Source organism: Carlito syrichta, unplaced genomic scaffold, assembly GCF_000164805.1.
Source record: "Carlito syrichta isolate Samal-C Ts95f unplaced genomic scaffold, Tarsius_syrichta-2.0.1 Scaffold309326, whole genome shotgun sequence".
Taxonomy (NCBI): domain Eukaryota; kingdom Metazoa; phylum Chordata; class Mammalia; order Primates; family Tarsiidae; genus Carlito; species Carlito syrichta.
Genome location: NW_007253422.1, coordinates 445,321 through 465,267, shown reverse-complemented (window position 1 = coordinate 465,267; position 19,947 = coordinate 445,321). Strand labels below are relative to the sequence as shown.

Sequence of the window (19,947 nt, the reverse complement as noted above, 5' to 3'; positions counted from 1 at the left end):
GATGAGGTCTCACCAAGTTGCCCAGGCGGGTCTCGAACCCGCGGGCTCAGACAATCCACTTACCTCAGCTTCCCAAAGAATGGGATTACAGGCTGAGCCACCGAGCCCGGCTTCAAAACTGTTTTGAGCAGTGGAAAAACTAAAAGGCATCAAAATGGATAAGTTCAAAATAGTTTTGAGCAGTGGAAAGAGTGTCTCCATTAGGGGTATTGCATCAAATGTGACTGATGTTTAAACATGTAAGAATACACAATAGCTAGGTGTGGTGGCTCATGCTTGTAATCCCAGCACTTTGGAAGGTGGAGGTGAGAGGACTGCGTGAGCCCATGAATTCAAGACCAGCCTGGGTAACTTGGCGAGACCTCATCTCTACAATAAATCAAGAAATTAGCTAGGTGTGGTGGTAAACTCCTATAGTTCCAACTACTTGGAAGGCTGAGGTGGAAGGATTGCCTGAGCTCAGCAGATCAAGGCTGTGAGCATGCCACTGCACTCCAGCCTGGGTGACAGAGAAAAACTCTGACCAAAGAAAGAAAAAAATAAATATACAATTTTTAATAAATAAATTTTGGGTTTTTGGTCCTTCCTTGTGTAAAAACAAATGTCATATAGTTCTCCCCTATATACACTAATTTTATACATATGATAGCCTACTATACTATATATAATTACATAGCTTTTTAAAATAGCAATACACTTGGTGATTTTTCCATATTATATGCTGTAGAGCTAAAAGTGAGTATCTGGCCAGGAACAGTAGTGTAAGCCTGTAATCTCAGCACTTTGGGAGACCGAGGTGAGAGGATTGCCTGAGCTTGGAGGTTCGAGATCAGCCTGGGCAACTTGGTGAGACCTTTTCTCTAAATAAATCACAAAAACTAGTTGGGTGTGGTGGCATGTGCCTGTAGTTCTGGCTACTTGGAAGGCTGAGGCAGAAAGATCACCTGAGCCCAGCAGGTTGACGCTGGGGTGGCCGTGAGTGTGATTCTATCTTGGATGCTAATCCACAATGTTCACTTCTGATTAGCCCCAGCCCTGTGTAAATGCCTTCTGATTTCTACCTTATTTACTGTCCCTATGGTAAGAATATGTACTCCTGCTTTTAGAGCCAAGCAACCTTGATGTTATTACACAAATTACAGGCTATGACGCATACAGTATTCTTGCCCATTCTGGAGAGTTGCCTTGAATTGCCTTGCTGGAGCACATACTCCCCTTCCCTACAGTGTATAAGCACTGGATCTGGGAAGTAATAGTACAGAGATCTATCTGTCTTGTGACTGCCTGAGACTATGCTTCTGTCTGTAAATTCCCTCAATAAATCACCCCAAATTGACAAACTGGATTTATCTGCCTCCTTTGGTTTCTCAGCTCCTCCTGCATTTGGGAGTCACTTTTTATATATGGCCCTTTCATGGAACATATGCACATATTGACTTGCTGTCTTTTTCACAGTTGCATACCAGTCCACTGGAAGGACATACCATAATATCTTTAACCAGCCCCTTACTGATGAACATTTAGGCTTATTCTAATCTTTTGCTATTATAAATAATACTATTATCACCAATGTCCATAGATTAAATTATGTAACGTGGATTTGCTAGGGCAAAGTTTATTAGTACGTGTCTGTTTTTCTGCTATTAGACCAATCTATGCTTCCAATAGGAATGTGTGAGAGCACCTGGTTTCTCCACAGTGTGGCTAAGTTCATGAATAACACCTCAAAGCAAAGAAGTCTCTTATAAATCAAGTACCTATTAGCATATTGTCTAGCAACAATAATAGACTCCTTAATAAAAATGACTTATGAATTTCAAAAAGAGATATATTTTTAAATTTACATGTTAAAGTATTATTTTTTTGTTGTTGGATAAATTGCTTTTAAAATGTGTTTGCTTATCTTTTATAGATCCTTGAGTCACCTAAATTCAACCTGGTACATAATAGGTGCTCAATAAACATTTGTTGTGTGATTAGTTTTCAGCAGGATAGTTGTTATCCCTCTAATGTAATCCTGACCCAACCTTTACAATGGTCTGGCATCACATTCCCCACAAACATTCAGCAAATGCCAGTGAATGGTGGCCCTTGTCTAACAGAAGGGCTTTCTGTATCAATCCCAATCCCTGGCTTCTAGGCCCCTGCATAGCCACACAGCGTGAGAGAGGTGAAGATGCAGAATGACTCCAGGGCAATGACAGTAGACAGTCACCTGAGACCAGCGCAGGTTCCTTAGAGCTGCTCCATTTGGCTCTGCCCAGGGAGAATTCTTACTTAAAGATATTTGTTTGCTTGTTTGTTTGGAGTTGGAATCTCACTGTTGTGCAGGCTGGAGTGCAGTGGCATGCTCACCTCCACTGCAGCCTTGACCTGCTGGGCTCAGGTGATCCTTCTACCTCAGCCCTCCAAGTAGCTGGAACCACAGGTGTGCGCCACCACACCTGGCTAATTTTTTAACTTATTATGGAGACACAGTCTTGCCAAATTCCCCAGATTGGTCTCAAACCCCTAGACGGGCAATCCTCTCATCTCCTTCTCCCAAAGTGTTGGGATTACAGGCGTAAGCCACTGCACCTGGCTCTTACTTAAAGATATTTAGTCTTCATTTCACAGACAAAAGCATCACCTCACTGGCTTCTCTGTCAAGTATACATGCTAAACTTTTGAACCTGCCACACAATTTACAAAAGAGAATATTTCCAATACTTCTGAAGTCTATTCTGTGACCCTTTTTGATTATATTCCATCCCTTGCCACTAGAGAAGACCAATATCCTGAATTTTGTGTTAATCGTTTCCGTGCTTTTTCTTTTTAATAATGTATACCTCTCTATGCAATAATTTTCTTTATTTTTTTATTTTTTGTGAGACAGGGTCTTTCTATATTGCCCAGGTAATCCTCCGACCTCAGTCACTCAAGTAGTTTGGACTATAGGTGCCTGCCTCCATGCCCAGTTAATTAAAAAAACATTTTTTGGGGGGGGCAGAGTCTTGCTATGTTGCCCAAGCTGGTCTCAAACTCCTGGCTTCAAGGGATTCTCCTGCCTCAGCCTCCCATGTAGCTGGGATTACAGGCATGAGCCACCACACCTGACTTCCATATGATCATTTTTATTTTGCACTATTTTGACCTTTTTATTTTTATTTTTTGAGTTGGAGTCTCATTCCGTCACCCAGGCTGGAGTGCAGTGGCACGCTCACGGCCACTCCAGCATTGACCTGCTGGGCTCCGGCAATCCTTCTGCCTCAGCCTTCCAAGTAGCTAGAACTACAGGCATGTCCTACCATGCCTGGGTAATTTTTTAAAAATTTATTGTAGAGATGAGGTCTCACCATGTTGCCCAGGCTGGTCTCAAACCTGTGGGCAAAGGCAATCCTCTCGCCTTGGCTTCTCAAAGTGCTGGGATTACAGGCTTGAGCCATTGCTCCCAGCTGACTTTTTACGCAATGGAATCATACTGTGGTTTTTGTGGCTTTGGAAAAAAATTCACTATTGTATTGAACTACAGTTATGTACCTGTAGTTTACTCATTTTCACTGTTGAATGCTATTGAATAAATATATAATTTATTTATTTGAACTTGTTTTGGGGACATTTGGGTTGTTTCTAGTTTTCTGCTATTTGGAACAATGTTATTATAAACATGATTGTATTCCTATCTCCTGATATGTATGTGTAGTATAATAGTTATAGCATCAACAGATCATAGGAACAATGTTACTATGAACATAATTATATTCTTGTCTCCTGATACATATGTCTAGTATAATACTTTCAGAACTGCAGAAGATTTCCTCAAGTCCTGTACCAGTTAATACCCCTCACAAAGATAACCACTATTCTATATCCATAGCTTAGTTTTATCTCTTCTTGAACTTCATATAATTAGAATCATAAAGCATGAACTCTTTTGTGCTGGTTTGAAAAAACTCAATATTAGATTTTTTAGTTTGATTCAGATTGTTGTCATCTACCTTTTGATGTTTGCTTTACATTTATATGGGTTGATGAAATGATTTTTTAAAGATATAATACAGTAAGTCTCCTACATATGAACCTTCAAGTTGCGAACTTTCAAAGCTGTAAATGTGTATTTGCATATCCAATTGTATGAGTTAGTTCACATGTCTGGTGTACATTGTCATGTGTATGCAACCTCTACAGGTGGTTGTGCTTTTGTGTACTTTACTGTACAGTAATGTATAGAGTACCATAGTACAGTGTCTTTATTTCAAGCCCAGGATGTCCAGAAGCAAGTGTAAAAGCAGTGGTGATGTAGCTTGAATTGCTAAGAAGCACCAAGCGATAATGATAGAAACAAAAGTGAAAATAACTGAGAGTGTGGAGTAAGGCAAAAAGATGGGAGATGTCGCTTGTTCTTATAACATGAATCGTTCATGAACCTTGGTACAATTCTAAAGTACAAGGACAAGATCGTGGAACATGTGAAGTCTGTTGTGCCAATGATGTCAACAATAACATGAAGAAGTGTGGAAAAGTTACAGAGGAGATGGAGAAAGTTCTCAGTGTGTGGATGCAGGATTAGCATTAGCACTGAGTCCCACTCAGCTTAATACTGACTCAAGAGAAACTTAAAAGCTTTTATGAAGACCTGAAGAAGAACACAGTGAAGAATCAGAGGGCATATATTTTAATGGCAGCCATGGCTGGTTTCATCAGTTCAAGGCTAGAGCCAGCCTTCCCAAGGTAAAAGTAAGTGGCAAGACAGCAAGTGCAGATACTATAACATCCCGGGAATTTCCTGAAACACTTTGAGAAATTATTGATGAAGGTGTGTATTTACCCAAGTAGGTTTTAAATGTGGACAGGACTGCACTGGAAGAGGATGCCAGACTAAAGTTACGTTAGTAAGGAGGAAAAGTTGATGTCAGGCTATAAAGCAGCAAAAGACAGGAAATTTTGTGGTTTGGTGGCAATGCTTCCAGCGATATGAGGTTGACGCCTCTCTTAGTTTATCATTCAGAGAACCCAAGAGCCCTTAAAAACATAGCCAAGGGCTCTCTTCCTGTTATGCTGTTGTGTGGCAGAGTAACGCCAAAGCCTGGGTTACACGGGCCATTTTCCAGGATTGTTTTTTCCACCACTTTATCCCAGAGGTAAAGAAATATTTCTTGGAGAAGGACACCACATTCAACATTCTTTTGCTGCTCAACAGTGCCCACCCTCTCATTCATGGACGACTTTCATTACAACATCAAAGTTGTACATCTGCCACCAAATACTACATTGCTCATCTAACCTATGGACTAGGGAGTTACAGTGACTTTCAAGAAACATTATTTACGTCACACTTTTCGTCAGGCAGTAAAGACAAGTGACAAATCAGGAACAATCCCGCAACAATTTCAGAAGGACTATAACGTCTACAAGACCATAAAAAACATTGCCTATGCTTGGTGTGAGGTCACAGCTGTCACCATGAATGGGATTTGGAAAAAACTTTGCCTGAAGTTTGTTCACGATTTTTGTGGATTTGAGAAGGTGGATGAGAAGTCCAAAGAGGTCTTCAACAACGTAGTGACCCTCAGTGAGAAGCAGGAGTTCGACCTTCAAGTGGACGACTTCAATGATCTCCTTGCTGTATAACGCGAGGAGCTTGCTAATGAAGACCTGATGGAGTTGGAGGCCCAGAGAAAGGATGAAGAGACACAAGAGGAAGAAGTAACTGAAGAACCAAAGAGATTCATGACTCAGGAAATGGTCTGGGAATTTTCTTTGTTTGAGGAAGCACAGGATTCAAATGTAGAATGGTACATGAAAGTTGTAGCAGTCATTCAGAATGCAGTGCTACCATATCATCTATGATGGGATAAAAAGAGCTACTACCCAGACATCACCGAATCATGTTTTTCAAGAGGGTAGACAGAATTGAATCCAGTCCTGTGCTATCCACGTCAGGCATGAGTGACATTGCAGCTTGCCCTCCATCTCCTGTTGCTGATGATCCTTCATCTCTGCCATCTCCCACCTCCTCTCACTCCTCTAGTCGGTAACTCTTCTTGCCTGTTCACTAGATGCCAGTCTCTGTATGCCAGCTGTTGTACCGTACTACCGTACTTTTCAAGTACTGTACTGTAGATTAAAAATGTTTCATTTTTTTGTGTTTGTTTTCTATGTATTATTTGTGTGAAAGGTGTTAAAAACATTACAGTATAGTACTATATAGATGATTGTGCTAGTTGGGTACCTAGGCTAACTTTGTTGGACTTATGAACATGTTCTTGGAACGGAACTCGCTTGTATGTAGGGGACTTAACTGTATTTTCAGACAAACCTGCAGATCCAAATGTGTCACTGTTATATACTACTGCCACTTGGTGTTAGGCAATCTAAAATGCAAGGGTAATATTTCAAAATGGTTCATTCATAGAAAATCCCTTTACAAACTTACAAAATAAAAATGATATTTTGATATGATAAATGTGCTAATTATCCTGATCTGATCACCGTACAGCATGTGTATTAAAATATCACTATGTACTCCTTGGACATGTGCAATTACTATCTGTCAATTAAAAAATAAAACAAACAAAAATTATAAAAACAGTCAATCCAAATGAGAGGAGGAGAAGTCCTCTCCAATTAGAAAATATAAAACAAAAGTAATATGAGCTCAGTTGATTCAAGTTCATGTTATAGCTTTAATAAAACTTACCTTTTTAAGTTCATGCAGTTTTAAAAAAACATACAAGATTTACTGGAATTGCTGGAGCAAGTGAAATCAAAAGAGAAGAAAACATGGGATGAGCAAAGAAAAAAACCTTAGAATTGTATCATATCTATTTCTTAAAATCCTCAGGGAAACAGGGTTTCAGTAGGGGTATTCAGTACATGCTATTAATTAAGTGTGAGAATAATTACCTTTTCTTCTGCATCAGCAACTTTAGATTTCTCCTGAGCCAGCTTTTCCTGTAGGTTGTTCTGTGATTTAATGCTCTGAGTCTGTTCAAGTACTTCCAGCTCCAGTTCCTTGATTTTCTGCTGACAGTGCTTCCACTCTGCCGTGAGTGAAGAGCACATCTTTGCACTGTCTAATAACTTCTGCTGGGCCTGCTTTAGCTCAATTTTTAGCTAAAGGTGGAGAATAAATAACAGTAATAAAACTAAGCACAGAATGAGTGTGAGCTAGAGTAAGCAGCTTTCAAAGAAGTGCAGTCTCCCAGAAGCTAGTAAATACCAGTATTACATGACTGGTTACCTCTCTGGAACTTCTGTGTGTTAGTGAGGTTTGTTAAAGTTTATCTGGCCAGATGGATGCTAGATAAAGGAATTTTCTTAGGAATCTCTAGGCATGCATGGTGTAAACATTTTCCATCCTTCAATCTACCCCAGGCTGGCTTTCATCTCCACTACTCAAATGAAACTGTCTTTGCCAATGGCAGTAACTGACCTCTCCAGTGCCAAAATAAATCCAATGAACACTGACCTCTCAGGAACATTCACTCCATCTCAGAAAGTCCTCTTCTCTTGGCATCTCTGATACCAAACTCTGGGGTTATTCTTTCATGGTCTCCTTTGTAAACTCTTCCAGTGCTACCCAACCTCTTAATACTACTGGACTCGCCAGGTATGGTGGCTCATGCCTGTGATCCCAGCGATTTGGAAGGCCGAGGCAAGGGGACTGCCTGAGCTCAGGAGTTTGAGATCAGCCTGGGCAACATGGCAAGACCTCGTCTCTACAATAAACAAAAAGCCGGGCTCGGTGGCTCAGCCTGTAATCCCGCGCCTCTGGGAGGCTGAGGTGAGTGGATTGCCTGAGCCCGCGGGTTCGAGACCCGCCTGGGCAGGCGAGACCTCATCTCCACAATAAATCAAAAAATCAGCTGGGCGTGGTAGCGCACGCCTGTAATTCCGGCTAATCGGAAGGCTGAGGCGGAAGGATCGCCGGAGCCCAGCAGGTCAAGGCCACGGTGGCCGGGAGCGGCACTGCACTCCAGTCAGGGCGACAGAGTGAGACTCCAACTCAAAAAAAAAAAAAAAAATTACCTGGGTGTTGTGGTGTGTACCTATAGTTCCAGATACTTGGAAAGCTGAGGCAGAAGAATCACCTGAGCTCAGCAGGTTGAGGCTGTGATGGCCATGGGAGACAGAGTGAGACTCTCACTCAAAATAAGTACATACATAATTTTTTTTTTTTAAACTGTTGAGACGAGGTCTTGCCAAGTTGTCTGGACTGGTCTCAAACTCACAGGCTCAGGCAATCCACTTGCCTCAGGCTCCCAAAGTGCTGGGATTACAAACTGAGCCACTGAGCCTGGCCATACATAAATATTATTGGACTCCTCCAGGTCTAGAGAGTGGATGAGTCTCTCCCTAGGGTTATCGCTATGATTTGAAATGCCATTTTTATGCCAACAACTGCCAAAATGAAAATCCTTGATTCTGCCCTTATCTCCAAAGTCCTTTTCTCTCTCTGTCTTCCCGATGTCAGTAAATAATGCTACCATCCAACCTTCTGCCAGGCTAGTAATCTGAGTCATCCTTGAGTCTTCCTTTTCCTTCACGAGCCAATTCTATTTAGCACATGCTGTCACTTTACACCCACAGCATATCTTGCATCAATCAATTTGTGTCATTTTAACCACCACCCTCGTCTACATCACCATCTCTAGTCTGGACGATAGCAATAGCCTCTGCATTTGTCCTGCCACTTTCATTTTTTGCTACTTTCTAATCTATTCTCTATGCTGCAGTCAAAGTCTTCTTTTAAAAACACAAGTTGCAGCCGGGCTCAGCCTTTAATCCTGCGCCTTTGGGAGGCTGAGGTGAATGGATTGCCTGAGCCCGCAGGTTCAAGACCTGCCTGAGCGGCGAGACCTCATCTCTACAATAAATCAAAAAAATTAGCCGGGCGTGGTAGCGCATGCCTGTAATTCTGGCTACTTGGAAGGCTGAGGCGGAAGGATCGCCGGAGCCCAGCAGGTCGAGGCTGCGGTGGCCGGAAGCGGCCACTGCACTCCAGTCTGGGCGACAGAGTGAGACTCCAACTCAAAAAAACCCCTCCCAAAACAACAACAACAACAACAAAACACAAATTGGGCTGGGCTTGGTGGCTCAGCCTGTAATCCCAGCACTTTGGGAGGCCGAGGCCAGTGGATTGCCTGAGCCCGCGGGTTCGGGACCCATCCAGGCAACTTGGCAAGACCTCGTCTCTACAATAAGTCAAAAATTAGCCATGTGCGGTAGTGCCCACCTGTAGTTCCGGCTACTTAGAAGGCTGAGGCAGGAGGATCACCGGAGCCCAGCAGGTCGAGGCTAGGTGGCCGTGAGTGTGCCACTGTAGTCCAGTCTGGGTGACAGAGTGAGACTTCAACTCAAAAAAACCCCCCAAAAAACAAAAAAGAAAAACACAAGTTGGGCAGGGCACAGTAGCTCAAGCCTGTAATATCAGCACTTTGGGAGGCTGAGGCGAGAGGACTGCCTGAGTCCAGGGATTCAAGACCAGCCTAGACAACTTGGCGAGACCTCGTCTCTACAATAAATCAAAGAAATTAGCCGGTGGCACCCGCCTGTAGTTCCAGCTACTAGGAAGCCTGAAGCGGAAGGATTGCCCAAGCCTAGCAGGTTGAGACTATGGTGACTGTGAGTGTGCCACTGCAGTCCAGTCTGGGTAACAGATTGAGACTTCGACTCAAAAAAAACCCCCCAAAAACACAAATTGAACTACTAGACTCTCCCCTGCTTAAACCCTTTCAGTGGTCCTTCACTCCAACTTTGCACAGTTTGCTTTTCCTTGTATGATCTGGCCCTTGCCTACCTCTTTAAAATCACTTTATTATCTCCCCGTCTCCCATTGGACTCCTGACATGCTGATTTCTATTTAGAGTTTCTAACACACCAACTCTTCCCATACTTCCCTCTGCCAGGAATGCTTTCCCTTTTCCCTCCTCCTTGCATGGTGGCCTGCCTGTTTTTCAGGGCTCAGCTTAAATGTCATTTTGCAGGGGGAAATTTCCATGATTATTTAATCTGAAGAGATCGTCTTACTCATAATATCCCTACACCACATTTATTTCCTTCACCAAACTTATCACAACTTATAATTAAGCATGCATGTACCTACTTCTTTATCAACCTTCTTCCCCACTTTAAATTCCCAAAGCAGAGACTACATTTCTTATTCACTTCTCAATGCCTGAGGTCTATCAAAGTGTCAGAGAGTAGGTGATTAATCGTTATTTACTGAACAAGTAAATGAATGACATTCTAAGGGATATGAGTACCTGACGAGTGTATATACTAGGCAAGGACGGCTCGCAGACAAAACTGGTGAGAGAGAATTTACTTTGTCCTCATGGAAAACAGAATTATCTGGTCTCAAAGTTTTTCAGTTGAATGAATGGGGATTACAACTATAATGTCCGCCATCTGTAACTTCTGGATTATATCAAGTGAATCTGAAAATTAATAGGGTTCAGTCTTTTTGAACACCAGTTTATTCATCTGTCTTATAAGAAAATAATGACTTATCTCACAGGATAATGGAGAGGCTGCATTAAATAAGACAAAGCAATAAAAACATCAAGCATAGAGCCAGACTCACAGGAAACACCTAACAAAAGTTAACTGTTTTATTTAAGAACAATGATAGAATATCTACTGTATTTGAAATACAGAACTGAGACATACAGTAATATTAACATTTAACATTTGTCGGGCTTTCTCATTTATAAAGTGACTGGGATTAGTATTTTACACCATTTTAGAGATGAAAAAACCGGAGTCTTTTAGAGTTGGCAAATGATAGAGCCAAGGTCTGAATACAGATTTTCTGATTTGAATCTGGTACTCCAAAATATATTGACTCCAATTATGAAAGACAGTTGAATGTGGTAGCTCATGTCTGTAAACCCAGCCTTTGGGAGGCTGAGGCAGGAGGATTCCTTGAGGCCAGCCTGAGCAACATCGCCAGAACTTGTCTCTACAAAAAATCTAAATAAATAAATAAACAAAATGTGAAAGAAATACAGGTATCTAATTCTCTAAAAAGAATACAATGGAGTGGATCAATAGAGTTAAAATTTGGTTCTTTGGAAAGTCTAGTAAAATGAATAAACTTCTAGTTAAGGAAAAAGCAACAATGCACAGGTAACATATAATAAAAGTAAGATTTTTTTTTTTTTTGATTTGGAGTCTCACTCTGTCACCCGGCTGGAGTGCAGTGGCACGCTCACAGCCTTTACCTGTTGGGATTAGGCAATCCTTCTACCTCAGCCTTCCAAGTAGCTGAAACCACAGGCGCACGCCACCATGCTAAGCTAATTTTTTGATTTATTGTCGAAACAAGGTCTCGCCAAGTTGCCCAGGCTGGTCTTAAATCCCTAGACTGAGGCAATGCTCTCGCCTCTGCCTCCCAAAGTGCTGGGATTATAAGAGTGGGCCACCGTGCCAGCCACCATATCTTTTTTAAAAGAAAATATGATGAATACATTTCTGTAATTTTCTTTTTTTGAGTTGGAGTCTCATTCTATTGCCTAGGCTGGAGGGCAGTGGCACGCTCACAGCCACCGCAGCCTCGGCCTGCTGGGCTCAGGTAATCCTTCCACCTCAGCCTTCCAAGTAGCTGGAACTACAGGCATGCGCCACTATGCCTGGCTAATTTTTTTTTTTGAGTCAGAGTCTCACTGTTGCCTAGGCTGGAGTGTAGTGGCACACTCGGCCACGGCAGCCTCGACCTGCTGGGCTCAGGCGATCCTTTCAACTCAGGCAATCCTCTCATCTCTGCCTCCCAAAGTGCTGAAATTACAGGTGTGAACCACCGTGTTCAGCTATTTCTATAATATTTTTAGAGGTTTAAATAAAATGGAAAATTTTCCAGAAAAATAAAAATACAAAGTTGATACAGGAAATAAAAAGAACTTGATTTCTTATAACTATTAAAGAGATAGAACCAGCAATTGAAAGCCTTCTCAAAACAAAACTCTAGAATCAGAAGGCTTCAGTAATGAGTTCTTATAATAATTTAAGAAATCATTATAATTTTATACAAACTCTTCCAGAGAATGGAAAAAGAGGGTACACTATCTATTTTATTTTATTTTTGAGTCAGAGTTTCACTCTCATCCAGGTGGAAGTGCAATGGCATGCTCATGGCTACCCCAGCATCAACCCACTGGGCTCAAGTGATCCTTCTGCCTCAGCCTTCCAAGTAGCTGGAACTACAGATGCAAGCTACCATGCCCAGCTAATTTTTTGATTTATTGTAGAGATGAGGTCTTTCCAAGTTGCCCAGGCTGCTCTTGAACCTGTGGGCTCAGGCAATCTCCTCACCTTGGACTCCCAAAGTGCTGGGATTGCGGCTTGAGCCACCTGCCTGACCACCTATCTTATTTTAGAAGACTAGGATAATCTTGATACCAAAAATCTGAAAAGAGCATTATAAGAAAGGAAAATGACAGCCCAGTCTCACTCATAAACAAAGATGCGAAAATCCCAAAGAAATATTAGCAAGCCAAATCCAATAGTTTATGGTGAAGTTGGGTTTATCCTAGGAATGCAAAGTTGGGTTAACATTAGAAAATCAGTCAAGTCAAGCATGGTGGTGTATGCCTGTAGTCCCAACCCCAGCTACTTGGGAGGCTAAGACAGGAGGATCACTTGAGCCCAGGAGTTTGAGGTTGCAATGAGCCATGATTGTGCCACTGCACTCTAGTTTGGGCAACAGAGTGAAACCTGTCTCAAGAGAAAGAAAGAAAATGAAAGGAAGAAAGAAAATTAGTCAGTGTGATTCAGTATATTAACAAATTACAATTTTAAAAAAATCTTATCAAAATATTCAGAAAAAGCATTTGATGAAATTCAACATGTATTTATCATAAATTATTGAGCAAACTGACACCAGGAGGCAATTTCCATAATGTGATAAAGAATATTTATTTTTTTAAAAGTCTATATAAGCATACTAAATGGTGAAATGTGAGAGCTTTTCCTTTTTGATTGGGAATGAAAAAAAGATGCCCACTATCACCAGTTCTATTCAGTCCTGTGCTAGTCAGTACACAGAACAAGAAAAAAGAATGACAGGTTTAACATTTGTAAGAGAACACATGGAACACATGAAATTATCTTTATTCTCAGACAATATGATTGCTTGCATAGAAAATCCAAAACCATATACAGGTTTATATATAAATTATAAGAATAAAAAAGTATGGCAAAGTTTTTATTAGAAAAGGATTAATTGCATTTTTATATATTGGCAAATAGTTAGAAAATAAAATTTTAAAAAAGTTACCAGTTATAACAGCATAAAAATATCAGTACCTAGAAAAACTAAAGATATGTAAGGAAATTAGAATATTGGGAGAAATTAAAGCCCTAAAAACCCCCACACAACACTTTTCATAAATTAGTGAATTCAATACTGTAAAGATTTAAATTCTGCCCAAACTAGAATCCGCAAAGGTTGTATATAAGTATGTGTCAGATCATGTGGGTATGTGTGTATAGCTTGACAAACTGATTATAAAATTTATGTAGGAATTCAGCCCAGGCACAGTGGCTCATGCCTATAATCCCAGCACTCAGAGAGGCCAATATGGGAGCATTGCTTGAGCCCAGGAATTGAAGACCAGCCTAGGCAACATAGTGAGACTTTGTTTCTACAAAAACTAAAAAAATTAGTTGGGTGTGGTAGAGTGTGCCTAGCTACTTGGGATGCTGAGGTGGGAGGATAACCTGAGCCCAGGAGTTAGAGGCTGTGATGAACCATGATTGTGCCACTATACTCCAATCTGGGGTGACAGAGTGAGACTCCAATTAAAACAAAAATTCAGTTTATACAGGAATTCAAAAGGTCAAGAATAGCCAAGATATCCTGGAAAAGAAGAACAAGGTGAAGAGATCTTCTCTGTCATATATTAATATTTATATAAAGCTAAAGTAATCAATATAGCATGGTACTGGCTCAAGAATAAATAGAACAATGGAGCTGAATCAAGAGCTTAGAAACATACTACATATAGACCAACATTTTTATGATCCAGATGACAATAAGGACAAATGGGGAAGGGGTATCCTTTCCAGAAAATTTGGGTGTCCCTACAGAAAAAAAACCAGTGGACACCCATCTCACACCATATACAAAAATCAATTTCAGTATATTTAAGACCAGAATTTGAAAAAAAAGCTCTTAGAGGATAATATAGAAGAATATATTTATTACTTCAATGTGGTCAAAGATTTATTAAATCAGACCCCAAAATCACTAATTATAAAGGAAAACAGTGGTTAACTCAAAATTAAAAACTGATTCTTCAAAAGATATATAAACAATGCAAGCCACAGAGTAGATGTTTTAAATACATACCTGATAAAAGGCTCAGATACCAGGAACTTGTATGAAATAATGAAAAATTAAAATGACTAAAACCCCAAAGAAATGTGAACAAAATCTTGAATAAGTACTTCACAAATTAGAAATGCAAATGACAAATAAATGTATAAAAAAAACGTTCAACCTCATTTGCAAACAGGGAAGTGCACATTAAAACCACAAGGAACTATTACTATACATGTATAATAGATTAGCAAAAATTTTAAAGTCTGGCAGTATCAAGAGTTTGTGACTATGCAGAGCAATGGAAACCTTCATACACTGCTGGAGGAAGTATAAACTTTTAGAAAAGAATTGAAGTAATACATATCTGATGATACAATAATTCCATTCCCACTCTCTTCCTAGAGAAATGCATACTTATGGACATTAGGGAACATATGCATGAATGTTCATACCAGCATTCTTTAAAAAGTGGAAACATGGCTGAGCACGGTGGCTCAGCCTGTAATCCCAGCACTTTGGGAGGCTGAGGCGAGAGGATTGCCTGAGTCCGGGGTTTTGAGACCAGCCTGGGCAACTTGGTTAGACCTTGACTCTACAATAAATCACAAAAACTAGCTGGGCGTGGTGGCGTGCAACTGTAGTTTCAGCTACTTGGAAGACTGAGGCGGAAGGACTGCATGAGTTCAGAAGGTCTGCGGTGGCCATGAGCGTGCCACTACACTCTAGCCTGGGCAACAGGAGTGACACTCCAACTCAAAAAAAAAAAAAAAGTAGAAGCGTTACTTGGCTGCATTCTTGTAACTCAATGTTTAGGAAGGAGACTTAGCGCCTTTGTAACAGCTGTTCAAGTGTCCAGAGTGCTCACTTTATGAAATCTCACTTCCTCCTTTTGCATTAATTCCTCAAGGCCAGAAATACCATTTCCAAAAATGTTAATAGTCATGTAAAAATGATCAAACACTTTATTAAACAGAATAGAAATGAATATGTGTAGAAATGAAGAAATTAAACTCTAAGAGCAAAATACCTTGATATCATGATGGGTCATTGTAGGTCAATAGGAAAAAAATTTAATGAGCTATCTAATAGATATGACCAAAAAGAAATTTTCAATAAAGTTTTAGTAAGCCTCATATTTTTCTAGTGAAAAACTCCCTTTTTGTCCCTGCCACTTTATTTTTATTTTTTTGACTTTTTTGTAGAGACAAGGTCTCATTTTGTAGTCTAGGCTTCTCTCCAACTCTTGACCTCAAGTGATCCTCCCACCTCAGCCTCCCAAAGTGCTGGGACTGCAGGTGTGAGCCACTGTGCTCAGCTTTCTCTGCCATTTAAAACTGGTTTACCTTCTCTCTCATTAAAAAAAAATTCTCATTTTATTTTGGAAGATTGGTGCAGCTTTTGAAAATTCATTCACAGGAACAAAATCTACTAACTGTTGATTTCTTCTCAAAAGGCACTCTAACCTATGAAAAAGGCTAGAACTTTCATTTTTCAAGAACAATCGTGCCATGAAAAAACTCAGTAAGACAGCCAATCCATTGAATAGATAAGAAGAAACAAATTAAAAACAAAAGAAGAAATCAAGTGTTAGAATATTTGGTGTATTGAATTGGTCCAAGGTTGTGAAACCTAAACTCTCATTGTACACAGAGGGGGTACGAGCCCTTTCATAATATATTGTTCATTTACTTCATAGGCTAAGAAGGCTAACAGCCTCTGAGGCATGAGATCATCAGTCATAGAGCCAACACTTAGCGTTTTCGTGATGCTGGTAATTGATGAAATGAGACAATAGTGGAGTAAACGCTGTTATGGCCAATGACCTGTGCATCAGCTTTAGGGTGGGACAGTCTTCAGCTTTAGGTTGGGACAGTCAAGCAAGAAGAGGATTGATCTAATCCAGTGTCTTGGTATTGGTGGTGGCAGAGCAGCTCTCAGCCTGAAGCTCTGTGAGCCTATAACATTCTTTTAACATCCCCTAACTAGAAACGTGCAAAATGTCCACAAACCATAGAAAAAAATAAACAAATTATAGCATTTTCTTACAATGGAATACTATACTGCAAAGAATGGCTATATACTACAACATGATGAATCTTGCAAACAAAGTTGATCATAAGAAGACAGACACAAGGTATACATACTTATTGATTATATTTGTAAAATATGAAAAATAGGCAAACTGAACTATGTTGTGTGGGATTCATACCTAGGTGGCAAAATTATAAAATAAAGTGAGAGTTATCAGTTAGTGGTTACTGCTGAAGTGAGAAAGTGATGGGATTATGATGTAGGGGTCATTGGTGTACTGGCATTGTTTTACTTCTTGTCCTAGGTGGTGTTTACATGAATATTTACTTTGCAACAACTAGTTTAACTGTATATTTATGTCTTATGTACTTTCTGAGTATTATATTCCACAATAAAATGGTTTAAAAGCAATAAATTAATATTTTGTTTTCTTAATTAGTCACATAAGTATGCTTAACATTAGAGATCCAGAATTTGATAATTTCTGAGTGGATTTTTTTTTTTTTTTGAGTTGGAGTCTCTGTCACCCAGACTGGAGTGCAGTGGTTGCTTCCGGCCACCGCAGACTCGATCTGCTGGGCTTCGGTGATCCTTCCGCCTCAGCCTTCCAAGTAGCTGGAATTACAGGCGTGCGCTACCACGCCTGGCTGATTTTTTTTGATTTATTGTAGAGATGAGGTCTCGCCACCCAGGTGGGTCTTGAACCCGCGGGCTCAGGCAATCCACTCACCTCAGCCTCCCAAAGGCGCGGGATTACAGGCTGAGCCACCGAGCCAGCTTCTGAGTGGATTTTTAAAAGTGAGCCCTAAGTTTCCAAAGATGGAGTTCCAAAATAACCCCAAATTGAGGATAGGTATAATACAGAAAGACAAATCTACACAGAAAAGAGAGAAACAGACTTGGGTTTAAATGCTGACTCCACAATTTGTTAACTTTGCAACCTTGAACAGTTTCTTCATCTATAAAATGCTGACCCTTCAGGGTTTTGGGAGGTTTACAAGAGATAAGGTGAACAAACTGTTAATAAAAGATACTTATCGTGTATGACTAACATTAGCTGCCTGGTCTAAGGAATGGTCAAGAGGCTGATGTCTCAATACTGAAATAGGCAATATTTATCTAACAATGGAGGGAATTTAATATAGGATTTTTAAAAAGACTCTTTTTTGTGAAGCTATCTATCATTTATCCATTACTGTTCATTTATGCAACAGATATTTACAGGGTGCCAATCACAGGTAAGGCATCATTGTCTGTGTAGTTCTGGTCATTGTACCTTAAGAAAGATGAAGTACTGCTAGAATATGTTCAGAGTTGGAAAGTTAAAATGATCTAAAAAAGGTGTTTGAAGGGAAAAGTAAATGGCTAACTTATGAAGAAATATAAATATTTGGAATTTAATTAAAAACTACAAAGGCTTTAGGGGACATGATCAATATTTTAAAACTCATGAAGGGTGAGGATAGGGAGGAATTTTATTCAAATAAGCTTTGGAATACTAGAACTTCCCAGAAGAGCTTCCTTGAAGTTTGAGATAAAGGAATATTTGTTTTCCTCTCTATCTCCCCTACTAGACTACAAGCTCTAGAAAAGTAGGCACTTGTGCTATTCATTTTTGTTACTTTTCTTTTCTTTTTTTTTTTTGAGTCGGAGTCTCACTCTGTTGCCCAGGCTGAGCCACTGAGCCCACTCTCACTTTTGTTACTTTTCAAGTAAGATCCACTTGATCCTCTAGATTAGGGATAGGTAAACTTTTGTCAATAAGGGTCAGGTAGTAAATATTTTAGACTTTGTTGGTCATATGGTCTCATCACAAGTACTCTAATCTGTTATTGTAGTGCAAAAGCAGCCATAATATGTAAACAAACAGGTATGGCTGCCAATAAAACTTTACTTACAAAAATAGGAGGCAGACAGAATTTGACTCACAGGCCAAAGTTTGCTGACCCCTACACCATGGTGATAAAGATTGTTTGTTTTACCTATCATTAAACACTCAGTGTCTACAAGATTGCTTGTCTAGCATATGAATGATACTCAATATTTATTGAATGTTGAATTTCAGAACTTTCAATAGAGGCTTATAGAAACTAAGTCCTTAATATATATTTACAGAACTGAACCATACTTAAAAAGGAAGCACTATTTTATATGGTGGCTCATTTTGAACATTTATGTGGTTCATAAATTGTAGATGAATCTGTGTATGGCAGTTCTACATAGATTTTCTCTTTTTTTTTTGAGTTGAAGTCTTACTCTGTTACCCAGGCTGGAGTGCAGTGGCACACTCATGGCCACTGCAGCCTCGATCTGCTGGGCTTAGGCAATCCTTCCACGTCAGTCTTCCAAGGAGATGGAACTACACGCATGTGCTACCATGCCCGGCTTATTTTTTTTTGTTTTGTTTTTTTGTTTTTTTTTGAGTTGGAGTCTCACTCTGTCGTCCAGACTGGAGTGCAGTGGCCGCTCCCGGCCACTGCAGCCTCGGCCTGCTGGGCTCCAGCGATCCTTCCACCTCAGCCTTCCGAGTAGCCGGAATTACAGGCATGCGCCACCACACCCAGCTGATTTTTTGATTTATTGTAGAGATGAGGTCTCACTGCCCAGGCGGGTCTCGAACCCGCGGGCTCAGGCAATTCACTCACCTCAGCCTCCCAAAGGCGCGGGATTACAGGCTGAGCCACCGAGCCCGGCTCCCGACTTATTTTTTGATCTATTGTAGAGACAAGGTTTCACCAAGTTGCCCAGGCTGGTCTCGAACTCCTGGTCTCAGCAATCCTCTGGCCTTGGCCTCCCAAAGTGCTGGGATTACAGGCTGAGCCACTGCGCCCGGTCATAGATTATTTTAAAACAAGCATGTTTGGGGGATGTCTTCCTAACTTTTTGATGCTATTTGCATTAGGAAGAACAACTTTGCCCTCCCATAAATGTTGGTGCAGTTGAGATCTGATTGAACGAATATTAATGAACACATCTATCAGACATAAATCAGCCTGGTGATACACAACTTGTGCAGGGCTTAGGTCACTGAAACTTAGTAAGTGTTAATATTTTTAGAGAATAATTTCAAAAGACTGTATAACGTGAAACTTTCTTCTGTTTACAGGTTGATAAGCACACACATCCCTTCAGCAACAGAGAAATAACAGAGATCTGCCCTTACTTAGAAGGAAAAAGTTAAGGGAGGAAGTTACCAGAGAGCTCATTTGTCCAGCCATTTGTGGATCTTATCACCAATTATCAAGGAGAGGAATTTTGATGTGTTTATTCCCAGGGCCTACTGAGACCCTTTATTAAAGGATGCGCCCACAAGAATTACCTTAAGGTTTTCTTCCTGAAGCAAGCTATTGTGTTGCTTTAAGTCCAAGTTCTTTTCTCGCTCATATCGAAGCTCATTTTCAGCTGAGCTGCATAGATTCTGGAGTCGGTGCAATTTCTGGCGACATTGTTGTACTTCTTGCTGCTGATATTTTAGTTTTTCCTCAAATGATGATTGCTAAAGCAAACATTTAAAAAGAGAAATGTGGAAAATTTGAAAGAACACTGGTAAAATATGAGTTCAAGTTGTTAGAACCATAATTGTCAGAACGTGATTATTCACATGTAAACGT

General features: G+C 40.3%; 1 protein-coding gene across 1 annotated transcript in view; it reads right to left on the bottom strand.

Annotated features, from left to right (window-relative positions):
* Positions 1–19,947, bottom strand: part of CCDC30 (coiled-coil domain containing 30) — a gene marked incomplete at its 3' end in the record, with an annotated part of 169,763 nt that overhangs the window by 51,993 nt on the left and 97,823 nt on the right. Inside the window, exons 6-7 of the mRNA XM_021717144.1 lie at positions 19,656–19,832; positions 6,886–7,095 (exon numbers count right to left, since the gene is read on the bottom strand). Coding sequence (XP_021572819.1) covers positions 6,886–7,095; positions 19,656–19,832 — 387 coding nt within the window. The remainder of the gene's footprint in view (positions 1–6,885; positions 7,096–19,655; positions 19,833–19,947) is intronic.